The 13,926-nt window shown below is 45.7% G+C and overlaps 1 protein-coding gene across 1 annotated transcript in view; it reads right to left on the reverse strand.

Annotated features, from left to right (window-relative positions):
- The window catches only part of Myo16 (myosin XVI), a 351,974-nt gene that overhangs the window by 267,607 nt on the left and 70,441 nt on the right, over positions 1-13,926 (reverse strand). The window contains exon 5 of the mRNA XM_038326520.1: positions 3,334-3,442. Coding sequence (XP_038182448.1) covers positions 3,334-3,442 — 109 coding nt within the window. The remainder of the gene's footprint in view (positions 1-3,333; positions 3,443-13,926) is intronic.

Below are 13,926 nucleotides of genomic sequence, written 5' to 3' on the forward strand. Positions count from 1 at the left end.
CCCCTGCGCCCTGATGTGACAGCGTGATTAGTATCGGATTTGAAACAAGATTTTGCAGAGACCAGAGCACCCCAGGGTTGCAAGCACCTGCGAAAGATAGCATCGTGACGAGAGGCAAGTGAGAGCCAAAATGTTACCCTGGCCGATTAGAAATTTCTGATGGCATCGGCCCATTTTGTCCCAGCAGATAACTCTCACAGTGCACCAATGAGGGGGCCAGGAATAAATGGAGCTAGACAGTGTTTACTAGGGGCAGTGGAGGTGACACCAAGAAGCAGGAGGGATTCTGATGAACAGGGGCAGCAGCAGCTGTGCAGGAGGGTGGGGGCGGGGCCCACAGAAGGGGCCAGGCAGCAACAGCAGCAGCAGCAGCACTGACAGGTGGAAAAACAGAATTAAAAGCTGGAGAGATATGAAATCGAGTTTGTTCCAGCAAACCTGCATTTTACAAACTGGTCGTGACAGCCAGAGCCATGACAGCTTTTCTCCCAAGCAGAGCCAGGGACTAGTTCTGGTTTCTCCTTTCCAATATTTTCATCTACCTCCCACATGAAGAGAGCTGCTTTTGCTTTGGTTTTTTTTTTTTTTTTTTTTTTTTTTTTTTTTTTTTTTTTACATATGATGGGAAACACTGATTTTGCAAAACCAAGCTTTTCTATGAAACGAAATGCCTGGGTGGGGTGGAAGCCTGTTAGTGATGTTAACACATTTGCGGATGGAGATTATGAGGTTTATTTGGTGGCCTTAGGAGGGATCAAGCGGGGGTGGGGGAGAGATAACTTCTAGAAGGAATTCCCTGGCTGAGAGAGACAGCCCAGTCCTTCAGCTATTAGAGTTTCATTTGACTTATTTTTTTGTATTTTCTTATTTGTTTAATTTGCTAATTTATTTTATTTTAGACAAAGGGCTTCATGTGCCCCCAAGGTACATGCCCCAGGACTCCTGCCACCACCGGCAAGTGAGAGATGGCAGGTGTGCTCTGCCACACGTAGCCACACTTAGCTTACCTAGTGCCGGGCCCTGAGCCCACCCGTATTCTACTAACTGAGCTACCCTAGCCTGTGTTTTATATTTTTAAAAATTCATCCATCCATTTATTTATTTTTTTTGTTTTAGTTTTTCAAGACAGGATTTTTCTGTAGCTTTTGGAGCCCATCCTGGAACTCACTTTGTAGACCAGGCTGGCCTCCAACTCACAGAGATCTGCCTGCCTCTGCCTCCTGGGTACTGGGATTAAAGGTGTGCGCCACCACCACTCGGCTTAAAAACTCATTTTTTTTAAAATGTGTGTAGAATGGTTTGCATTTGCCTGCATGTGTGTATGTGCACCATGTACACATGTACATGTACACAGTGTCCATAGAGGCCAGAAAAGAGCATCAGAACCCCTGGGACTAGATTTAGCAATGGTTGTGGGCCAACATGTGTGTCGGGAATCCAATTCAGGCCCTCTGTAAGAGCAACACATGCCCTTCATCGCCGAACCATCTCATCAGGGCCCATGGTTTACTTTTTTTAAACCACCTTTTATTGGGGGGGGGGTACATATTGAAATTTAAAAACTCCTTTCTTCCTCTTCCTCCTTCCAGCTACTCTCATTTAAATCCCTCCCATTCACAAGTTAATAGCCTCTATTGTATTACTGTTACATATATATGTGTGTGTACCCATACACGCACACACACACAACCTGTTGACTATGCTTTTGTTGTTTGTGTCTGTGGTTTCAAGGCTGACCACTCTGCTGGACAACCAACAATGGGCAAAGCTAACTGTCTTCCCAGGACTCATTAACTGCCTGTAGTTCACGGGTGGGATCCTGTGAATACTCCCCGTACGTGTTCATGTGACCACTGATATTGCCCTTGCTCCTTTGTGCAGCCATTGTTAGGAGAGTCATTAAACCACCCTCTTGTGGTGCCGTGCACACACAGAATGCTGCACACACAACATGTACACGTTGATGGGTCCCCACGTCTGATGAACCGAACCAGCGCAGGCCAGTTCGCTGAGTTAATCTAGTCACAATTATTATGTTGGTGACAAGAACGTGTCACCATAAGTAGAGTTCTTGGACCACTTTTCAGCAGTACAAAGTTGTGAACCTCAGGCTCCCCCACATTTTCATACAAACTCAGAACTCCGTCTTGTCTGGGAAGCACGTTGAAGCCTACTAGGAAATCTAAATTGCTTCAAGTTTTGCTCCTGGTAAAATGAATGAACTTTTCTCCAGAGAGTCACCCCATGGGACCTGAAGCCGGCAGGGGACTCCCTCTGCATGGGACTGGAGGGTCTGGAGGGAGGGCTACTGAATACTGTGCCCCATGGATTCTGAGTGGGTAGTCCAAGACTCTCCTCGCCTCCCCCCAAGCCTGCGTCTGCCCTAGCCTTGCCTTGGTGGCCTTCAGCTGGGGGGCAATCACGCCTACCTTGCTTTCTAAATTAATGAGACTAGTTATCATTTAAAAATCAGGGCTGCTAAGCACTAATTATTATTCTGTGCATCCTCAAAATAAACCTCTCGAGACAAAGGAGCTGGAGGAGGCTAACCGTGATGACAATGAGGTGCTTCTCCAAAGAAGAGAAAGGGGCATCCCCAGCTTCCAGGGGCGCCCCATATTCCAGAACATTGTCTCTGGTCAGCAAATCCTCAAAGGGGCGACAATGCCCAGCTTGTTATTTCTATTTAATCTTCAAGGAAGAGGAGGGGCAGGATTTGTCCTTCCTTATCACCAGATGCTGCAGTGGCTCCCACTCACCCCTCGCTGAGCTGACTCACTGCTTCCTGCTGGGGCTGTGCCATTAATGCCCTTATGAGTGATAGCCAGGGGCTCAGCCCCAGTTCCTGGGGCCAGCCCTCTCTTTGATCCTGGGCTTTCTTTTCATGGTGCTTTTGCTTCTAAGTGCCACTGTGAATTCTGGGATGTACACACACTGCCCTGTCTTCACTGAGCTGGTTTACAGTTCCTGCGGGGATCACCTGGCCCTGGAGGATACACTCAAGGTGACCTTGCTCTCATTAGCTCAGAATTCAATTGCATGGTTCACTTCCCTTCCCATCCCCAGGGAGGAGGGTTCATAATTACAAACCCATCCCACCAATTATGGACCCCAGGCATCTGCTTGGTGCTTCCTCCACTGTCCCCCTCCAGGTGCCTGCCGGTTTGCAAAAGTGGCAAGCAATAAAGGAAGGCAGAAAAGCGCCTTATGTTACATCCTCAAGGGAGACAGCAGTCTGAAACAATGCGAGCATTTTTCTAAGAATAATCCACATTTACAGTTCTCCCAATGTATTTCTCTCGGCGGAGTTGTTTAAAGGAAGCTTTGCGCTACCGTTCTCATCCAAGTAGGCCAGCAGGATAGCACTAGATTCGGTCCCCTCGACGGCATAATCTAACGGGATGTTCCCATTCACATCTTGCAGAAGGACGTTGGCTCCAGCCTGCAAGAAAACAAACAAAGATAAGTAACATTGCTGAGGGATGATGGAGGAAACCACAATACTTTTTTTTTAGACAAATACATTAAATAATTAATGAGAGTCCAGGGTGCAAAATGTCCCACTGAGTCTTGCAATATCATAGCCCCTGCACTGGTACTTGAAGTGACTGTGTTCTTGAAGTGCCCAAGCCACAAGGAAGTCTACACGTGGGGGTCTCAGGGAGCAAGTTGAGCTTGGCCTGATCATCCCCACATCTATTTCATTAGACTTTGTCCTCTGCAGGAATTGCACCTGGATACTGTCCTCATATTGTGTTGACCCAGTGTCTGTGTTGACAGTTCCTGCTTGCTTTTGATTTTGCAAGAAACCTGTTTTCTAGCAAGAAGCAATCTGGTTGTCAAGCGTTGACTTCTTGAACCACATTATTCTAGATCCCGGAGCTTCAGAGAACTAAACCATCGTGGCATCTCTGCGTACCTATGCTCCAATGTTTATGCAGACAGAGTGGAAGATTTCCTTTGACCCTTGGAAACTGGCCACAGAAGTGGTCCTCACTGCGCTGTGCGACCCAAGTGTGGAGCAGCAGCCATAGCTGCCCTCATTCTTCCAATGCCATGACTTGAGCCTCCATCCTTCTACCCCAGAAAGAGGATATGTTCCTTGCATCTATTTCTGTCCTTGCCAGCATTCTCTAGTTCAAAGCTAGTAGTTTGTTTCCTCTCAGTTGCTAATAGTTGTTTATATTCAGTGTCCCTAGTTAAAATGATTAGTAGGGATTCTGGCTCTCAGATGCTGCAGAGGGACTGAGGATGAACCACGGTGGTCTTCTACACAGAGCTGTGAACCGGAACAAACCCTTTCTCCCTTAGGTCGCTTTTGTTTCGGACACTTATCACACGCGGCAACAGGGAAAGAAACTAAGACTGAGTTTAGCATGTTTGCTTTTCGTAAGTTCATGGCTCTCTGTCTACTAGGTTGATATACGAACAAAGATTCGAATCTTTCATAGAGAATTAGACGACAGGCTTCAGGATGAAGCAGATGGTACAGCCAGTGTCTTAGTTAGGGCTGCTATTGCGTATAATGAAGGCAAGCTGGGGAGGAAAGGGTTTTTGTGGCTCACACTTTCACATCACTGTTCTCACGGAAGGAAGTCAGGACAGGAACCCAAGCAGGGCAGGAACCCGCAGGCAGGAGCCACGGAGGGGTGCTGCTTACTGGATTGCTTCTCATGGCTTGCTCAGTCTGCTTTCTTACAGAACTCAAGACCATCAGCCTAGGGACAGCACCACCTGTCATGGGCTGGAGCACCACCTGTCATGGGCTGGGCCCGCCCCCATCAATCGCTAATAAAGAAAATGTCCTACAGGCTTATCTATGTTCAGATCTTGTGGAGGAATCTTCTCAATTGAGGCTCCCTCCTCTATGGTGAGTCTAGCTGGTGTCAAGTTGACAGAGAACTAGCCAGCACATCATGTCCAACATTGCTGCCGCTCCTGCCTCAAATTACGAACACCTTGAAAGACCCATTTTTTTTTAAACTGACATATGCAGGCTGTGAGAAGGTAGGTACGCTGGTGTTCTTCAAATGCCCGGGACAGTCCAGAGTCAGACTGGCCTGTTCCACTGGGGTCTGAACAAAGGCATCCTCTGCTCCCTTCAGGAGCTGACTTCATGACCAGTTTCCTGGTTCAACTGTACTCTGAAATCAACATGAACAGCAGTAGTCAGATGGAATAGCCATGGCTGACCTCTTATTATCCACCCAGCCGACCCAGGAGTGTATGTAGACTTTTAAGCAATGGTGGGCCCCATCAGAACAAAGGAACGGAAAATCTGTAAAATGGAAAAATTTCTTGAAAATGTCAGAAGGTGTTTCTTATTACCATCAAAAGGTCTAGCCTGTAACATATGCAGTGAGAAGCCCACCAGGAACCCACAGCTTTGTAAGAATTGTGCGTCTTCTATTACAAATGTTCAGGATACTCAGGAATAGCAAAGCAGCTTGGTCTCATGAAGTGAAAGTGAACAAGGGATTCAGTTTACTAAAAACACCATTCTTGATGCTACCCATTGAAAATATGACTACACACACACACACACACACACGCACACACACACACACGCACACACACACAGACACACACACGCACACACACACGCACACACACACACAGACACACACACACAAGCACACGCACACACACACAGACACACACACATGCACGCACACACACGCACACGCACACGCACACAGACACACACACGCACGCGCACACACACACACAGACACACACACAGAGACACACACACGCACACACATGCACGCACACACACACACACGCACACAGACACACACACGCACGCGCACACACACACACAGACACACACACAGAGACACACACACACGCACACACACACACGCACACACGCACGCACACACACACGCACGCACACACACACGCACGCACACACAATCTAATGCATGCACTTGGTAGACTTTAAAACGTTCTGTTCCACAGTTCAGTTTTTACTTCTTGGAAGTGGATGCAGCCTTCAGCAGTGGATATGATCATGAGAGGTGTGGATGTGTTTGTTCTGTGGTCCCAATTTTTTCTGTGTGGGACCAAGAAGCCAGCATCAAACACAAGGCTAACTTTGTAGGAGTCAGAGTGCGCATTTGACTATGTGAAGAACTGTTCTATTACAAGAGAAAAGAAATGAGAAGTTGAAGATTTTAAGCTAAATTTTTCAACTAGGAAGCGTTCAGTAGAGAAGTCTGAATTTACCTTTAAATATAAAAAAGAGAAGTTTCAAGAGTTTCTACACATTTTGTAAACGTTAAAGAGTATTTTAAAACAACTGATGGCTATCCTCTATTTTAAAAATCCGGGGTCTCCCAGGAAGCTCCAGTAGTTGCCATAGAGCCGAAGGCAGAGCAGCCATGAGTTGGGATTAGGGCAGCTCTCGGCCCTCATCAGGGAAGTTTCTTCATGCCATGGATGCTGAGCAAAGTGCAGAGAACAAATGACCGTGGAGGTTCAGCCACAGACAGGACAGATACATCCCACCTGTCCCCAGCACTCAGTGACCACTGAGGGAGAAGGGGATGATCAGAGAACAAATGACCGTGGAGGTTCAGCCACAGACAGGACAGATACATCCCACCTGTCCCCAGCACTCAGTGACCACTGAGGGAGAAGGGGCTGATGGACTGAAGGAGCCAGAGGAGAGGAAGACCAGGGCAAAATGGTATCTGCTGGGCATGGCAGAGCTGCTGCGTTCATGAGCTCACAGTTTTACAGAACAGGATCAAGCCAGTCAGGAGCCCAGCATGGAAGGGGCCAACCCCCACCCCCACAGCTGAGGAGCTATGGACACCCGATGACTTCTGGAGGAGGGAGAGTCAGTTTTCTTTAAGGCTGTGGTTTCATGGTTCCCTGGATGGTCCCACATCCAAAAGTATAAGGACAACACAAAATGCAATGGAGGAGTTATAAAACTTAAAATTAATACAATTAAACCACAAACATATCACATACATGAAGAGGTGGAAACGTGAATTAGAAACCGGACACGTGTAAAGGGACTCGAAAGCGGAAGTAGAAGGAAACCACACTTCCTCTTCATGCGAGAGAACCTATTTACATGTGGTGAAGATGTGCATGCATGTTTATAGACGTGTGTTCACAGGTATGCGTGGTGTGTGTGTGTGTGTGTGTGTGTGTGTGTGACTGCATGCCTGCAAGCGCCTGTGTGTGGAATGGCCTCCTACATCACTTCTGCCCCTGACAACCACACGTTGCGTCTCTCATTCTGAGAGCCCTGATCACAGTCCATCTCACTTGGAAGGAGCCTTTCAGGCTAAGACCCTCCTAGCTTTGGCTTCCTTTCTCTCCTGCTGCAATAGCAAAATACTCTGACTGGAGCGGCTTACAGGGGAAACAGTTTATTTCAGCTCTCAGTCCCAGGTTACAGGCCATCGTGGTGGGGACTCAGGAGTTTGAAGCTGCCAGTCACATGACATCCAGTCAGAAGGCAGCAGGGCGGGCGTGTGCTCAGATCCATCTCTTTTTGGTTCAGGGCAGGGACCAGCCTCTGGGATAGTGCCGCCGACTGTCAGGGTGAGTCTTCCCACCTCCATCACCCAGTGAAGAAGAATTCACGTAGACAACCGGTGGGTCAACCTAACCCCACACCGTCCTTCACCGAGACTCCCAGCTCAGGTCATTCCAGGCTCTGAGCTTCAAGGTGAACCATCACAAGCTCCAGGGTAAAATACCTTTTCTCTGCAGCACGGGCACCCAGCCCAGGTCATTCTACCTGCAAAGTTAGAACTCCACTAGCGAGCCGAACCCCTAGGGCCAACAGAAAAGTTTATTATTTGTACAACATAAACTGCAAGGCAAATCTTGGAATTTCTTTCGGAAAATAAATTAATCACATCATGGTTGCTTTTTATAATTAGGAAAGTGATGATGATACATTTTATATGTGCAAAATCAGTAGGAACTCCTCAAGCCAAGTGTGCAAGTGAATGCTTGGCAGATCCCACTGGAGGCCCTGGGCACACTTCCTCTCTATTTATTCAAACTGGAAAGGCCATTTAATTTCCAATTTGCCCTAAATTTTGTTTTTGATGTATGAGAGTTGGGACCCACATATATCATTTCCTCTAAATGAGATTCTTTTTAGTTCATGCCAGATGACATATGGACCAATAAACATTTTATTGCCTTGTGCTATGTAACAATTTAATCTCAACAACTGTGTTTGTACAAGGTTTTACTTAGTAATAATTCCTTGTCACATTAATATTGAAAGCAAAAGTCATGTAATGGAATTGTAATGATAAAATGCTACTTCTTTCTACGTGGTTAAAGTTTTTGGTAACTTCTCATATTCAGATAATTACAGATCTACTGAAAATGGAAAGGATGCTTCATCCCTGTTATGAGTTTGTTCTCATGCCCCCTCAGAATGACATTTTGAAACGTTAATCTCAAGTACTTCATTTGGGCAGACCATCATTGGAGACCATGCTAGTTTAAGGAAGTGGCCTCAGGTACAGTGGGGCATTATTTCAACGAGCCCAGAGTCTTTAGTAAGAGAGGCATTTGGATGGAGACAGAAACCTGGTGGGACACAGAGCTGGAAATGGGGAAGCAGAGCTTGGATTACTAGTAAGGGCCAAGGCAAGCCTGGTTTTCTCAGGAGCTGAAAGAGTCCCTTGCCTGTAGACTTCGAGATGTGTGACAAAGAACTACTTGCTTTTAAATCCATACTATGTAGGCTTTATGACTGCAGGGAACTAAGATGGTGTCCTGTGCCTGCACAATGGACTAAATGTCTGAATTCATATATGACAGCCTAGCCCACAGAGATCACAGTAAGAGCCGGGGCAGTTTGGGGGATTAGCTTGGGAAGCTGGAGCCCCCAAGATGAAGATCAATGTCTTTATGAAAGAGACCTCAAGCCTGTAGAACTGGTCAAGTTCTGGCCAGATAAAGAAAACAATACAAATTATTATTTTTAAAGATTTATTCAAAACATATATGTATGTGTGCCTGCTTGGTGTATGTATGAGTGCATCAACCCCTGTTGGAGTTCAGAAAAGGGGCTGGATTCCCTGGGACTGCAGTTGCATGCTGGGAACCAACCAGGATCCTCCACAAGAAAGGAAAGTCACCGGCAGCAACTCTTTGGCCCCTAAAAGATACAAATTCATGCCCCGCTAGAGATCCAGAGGCATGGGGAATAAAAAAGGACATTATAAACAGCTGTGCCCGTTTACATAGCAGTTTACAGCTGCTATGAATAAGCAGGTTCCTGAAGGACAGACTGCCCCAACTGGTGAAGGTGAAGGCCGTTAGACACACCTAAACCTGATAAGAATCCCCCAACCAATCATGAAGATGTGTTTGACTCATGGTGGATTTCACAAATCCTTTAGAAGGAAGTGTGTCCATTCTCCTCAAACTCTTCCAAAGCACCAAAGCAGATGGAAAACTGCCGTGTATTTTACTAGGCCAGTGTTATCCAATGTCAAAAATGAACAAAGGCTGAAATGAACAAATTCTCATGAATACAGGCTCCAAATCCTCAGTAAAAATATTAGCAAACAGACGGAACAATACATAAAAGTAATCATACACCACTACTAGCAGGGCTTCACTGAGCTGTTGGTAGGGTCCTCCCACCTTTGCATTTAAGAAAGAGGGCCGGCCTGAGAGAACCAGGCATGTCTTGGCTCATGGGCCTGTATACACAAGGTTCACATAAACTCATGTAGGCACACAGACTTACACATACAAAAATCTTAAAAAAATAATTTGTATCTCTCTTACTGTGGTCAGAGGTTCAGCATCTGAAAATCAATAATGCGACAGCTCACACTAACAGGCTGAAAAGCCACAAAGCATTATGCTCCCATCAGTGGCTATTGATGAAGCATTTGGCACAATTCAAGACCTGTGGAAAACCGGGAAGTAGGCAAAGAGGGTGACTTTTTCCTGTTTGACAAAGAGTACCCGACGGCTAACACCGCACTTAATGCTAAGGAAGTGGAAAGCTCACAGTAACACCAGGCACTAGACAAGGTGTCCCTTCCCATTACTCTTTCCCAAAATTCCGCAGGAGGCCTTAGCTAACAGAATATGATATGCAATAGGGATGAGAGCTGTGCCCCGGTGAGAAGTGGAAGAGAACAGCATTTTCTCACTAATGAAATGAACTTTTAAACAGAGAAGGTCCCAAAGTCAGAACAGAAAAGAGCCTGCCCTGCCGGGTGAATGTCTCGGTCTCAGAACAGAGAAGTTCCTCATGGAAACAACTTTTCTCCATTTCTGCGTTCTGCAGACGTGGGTGCTACTGTTGCTATCAGGACACCAGGGTAATAATTAGTTAAATGATGAACTGAAAAACTGCTTATGGAACAAGAAGAGATGGAAGACTCCCAAGAAAGCCATCCCACGGCACAGTTGGGGAGGGAGCCCATAGCAATGGGTAGGAATGCCAAGATGACAGTTGTTCCAAACTTGTCTTGCAGAATCAATAAAATCCCAATTACAGCCCCAGAAAATTATTTGGCAGACACCAACAAACCAATGACAAAGTTTCACAGAATTGGAAAGAACCCAAAATATCTCATAATTAAAGCAGAACAAGGTTTTAGCTATCCTGGGTTTTTTTTTTTTTTTTTTTTTTTTTTTTTTTTTTTTTTTTTTTTTTGCTTTTTCATACAAAAGAAACTGGTCATCAAAAAAACAAATAATCCAATTTAAAAAATGGGTTACAGACCTAAACAAGAACTCTCAACAGGTAAGTTTAAAATGAGTGAAAGACACTTAAGAAAATGCTCAACATCCTTAGTCATCAGAGAAATGCAAATCAAAACAACTCTGAGATTCCATCTTACACCGGTCAGAATGGCCAAGATCAAAAACACTGATATAACTTATGCTGGAGAGGATGCGGGGTAAGGGGAACAGTCCTGCATTGCTGGTGGGAGTGGAAGCACAAACTGGTACAGACCCTTTGGATGTCAGTATGGCAACTTCTTAGAAAATTAGGAAACAACCTATCTCAAGATCCAGCAATACCACTTTTGGGTATATACCCAATGGATGCTCAATCATACCCACAAGGTCATGTGTTCAACTATGTTCATAACAGCATTGTTTGTCATAGCCAGAACCTAGAAACAATCCAAATGGCCCTCGACTGAAGAATGGATAAGGAAAATGTGGTACATTTACACAATGGAGTACTACTCAGTGGGAAAAAAATGACACCTTGAAATCTGCAGGCAAATGGATGGATCTAGAAAACATTATATTGAGTGAGATCACCCAGACCCAGAAAGACAAATATCATATGTACTCTCTCATACATGACTCTTAGACATAAGGTAAAGAAAAACTAGCTCACAATTCACCATCCCAGAGAACCTAGACAACAAAGAGGACCCAAAGAGAGATAAACATGGATCTAAATAGGAAGTAGAAAAAGACAGTATCTCCTGAGTAAATTGGGAGCATGGGGATCATGGAAGAAAGAAGAAGGGGAGGGGAGAGGAAGGGAGGGGAGCAGAGAAAATTATATAGCTCAATAAAAACGATAAAAAAGCAGAACAATGTCGGAAGGGACTTCATCCAAGCACAAGACTGTCAGGAGATATAACTGACATGTGTGATATTGCTGAGAAACATGTATGAAGAGATCACTGTATCAGGACAGAGGTCAGAGATAGACCTGCATAAAACAGACGGGGAACCACCGCCAATGAAAGGAAGGTAGACAATGCAGCATGGAGAGCTGTCAGCAATTAGTGCTGGGCAGACTGCAGATCAGTGTGCAAAAGAACCAGCCCACAGACTCTCTCTCTCGCTCCCACTCTTTCCCCTGCTCCCCCAAGCTGGCTGCAGACAGCTCTGTGAGAGCACACCTGTCAGGAGACCTTCTCTTCAAGCCCCTTGCACCTGTGAACCAGACCTGTCCCCTCTTTGCAGCACAGGCCTACCTTGCTATGAACAGTCTCACATGCAGGCTAGGTCACATTGTGGAGCTCACCCCTCCTAAAAACCCTGTCAGAAACCTTGCTCCATTGGTGGAGCTGAAGGAGTCCTTTCTCTTCAGGCCCTGCCATGGCTGTCTAGAGTCTTGATCGCACCTCTCCCAATTAAGCTCTCTTCCTAGGGGCAGCTTGTCTGGGCTTCTTTAGAACAGAGTTGTAACAAACACATCTTTCTGCACAAACACGCATCCATAATAGATCACAGACTAGAATGTGAAGTGCAAACTTTGAAACACTCCTCAGATAATGTAGGAGAAAATCTAGATATCACGCAACAGGGTGATGGGATTGTTGGCACAGCACCAAAGGCACCAGCTATGGAACAACCCAGTGACAAGCTTCATTGTTGATCTTGATCAGAGTCACAACAGAAAGATAAAAATGGTTTCGTGGATGAAGCTCCACTGACTTTTCAAAAGGACAGGGCTCCTCACAGCCTTGAATCATCCAGGTTAGGATACCGAGCTTTGAAGAAATCTTAGAAATGGATCATTTCAAAAATCTGTCCTTAGCGTCTGCTGAGATGTCACAGCCTCTAAGAGTAGTAGCTGCCAATACAGAATCTGCCCAGAGACTGGTCCCCAGCACACCCACAGGGTGACTGACAACCACCTGCAATCTCAGCTCCACGGATCTGCTGCCCTCTCCTGGACTCCTCGCTTAAGTAAAAATAAATCTGTTTTTTTAAAGAAAACAATGCTTTTGTAGAAATTCATTTTTTTTTTCAAGACCATGTTTCTCTGTGTGGCCCTGGCTGTCCTGGAACTTATTCTATAGGCCAGGCTAGCCTCGAACTCAGAGATCCACCTTCCTCTGCCTCCAAAGTGTTGGGATTAAAAGTGTGCGCCACCACTGTCTGGCTTAGAAACCAATTTTTAAGTTATCAAATTAATCATTAAAAACAGTAAAAATAAAATAGACTTATAGTCTCTCTATTCCATGTTAAAAACCAGGATTTCAATGTTTTCTGTTTCTTTTATTGCATACATCATGTGAACACATGTACTGAACATGGGCTCCTGGTGAAAATCATCAGAACACAGTGGGCTCACCATGTCATGCTCCCACTCTCCACCGAACACGTGAAGCACAGCCCTTCCCTCCTCCTGCCATCAGACAGCAACTAAATTCCATTACACCTCCATAAAATGTCATTAAAGCCTCTTTTTATACACGAAAATGTGTTCAGTTCATCACCCTTATAAACCATAGTCTTGTACTTTATTCTTTGACCCTAAATAAGAGCCTCTTCCACCACTGGCATTAATATGTCTGCAATCTGACATTTCTCAGGTGCCCAGGGTGTTTGCTTTGGACTTCTGTGTGCCCACTTCACGAACTATCCAATGACTTCACTCCATGGTTGCGCTGGTTCCGTTCCAGCCACAGAGGAATCTTCATTGCCACCCCACAAACACTCCTCTGTACCTTCTATCCCAACCAGAAGGCTCACAAGAATCAGCCTGAGCCCCTGAATTCCAGGCTACTTCCTAGAATTGCTTATCTTGTTCCCTCCACACTGCATCCTTACACCCTCTCTCCGTCACAGTATTCTCAGAGTGATTATTCACTAGTGTTTCCTACTCTCTCTCCTCTCTCTCTCCTCTCTCTCTCTCTCTCTCTCTCTCTCTCTCTCTCTCTCTCTCTCTCTCTCTCTGTGTGTGTGTGTGTTTTCAATTGGAACTTTCCTCTAACTCCTGAAAGGCCTGATAAGTCCCATCTCTCTCTCCAAACCCCACCCTTTCAGACAAGCTCCAAGAAAGAAAAGGTATCAAAAAGCCAAGTTCTGCATTCTTGGCTGCTGCAGCAGCTCCTCCCCCTGAAGTTGCCAGCCACCCAAGTCCCTGCCCAAAGCAATCAGCTTTTGACCATACTTGGGCACAAACTCAGCTTGTGGTGGACACATCAA

This window comes from Arvicola amphibius, chromosome 4, assembly GCF_903992535.2.
Source record: "Arvicola amphibius chromosome 4, mArvAmp1.2, whole genome shotgun sequence".
NCBI classification, from domain to species: Eukaryota; Metazoa; Chordata; class Mammalia; order Rodentia; family Cricetidae; genus Arvicola; species Arvicola amphibius.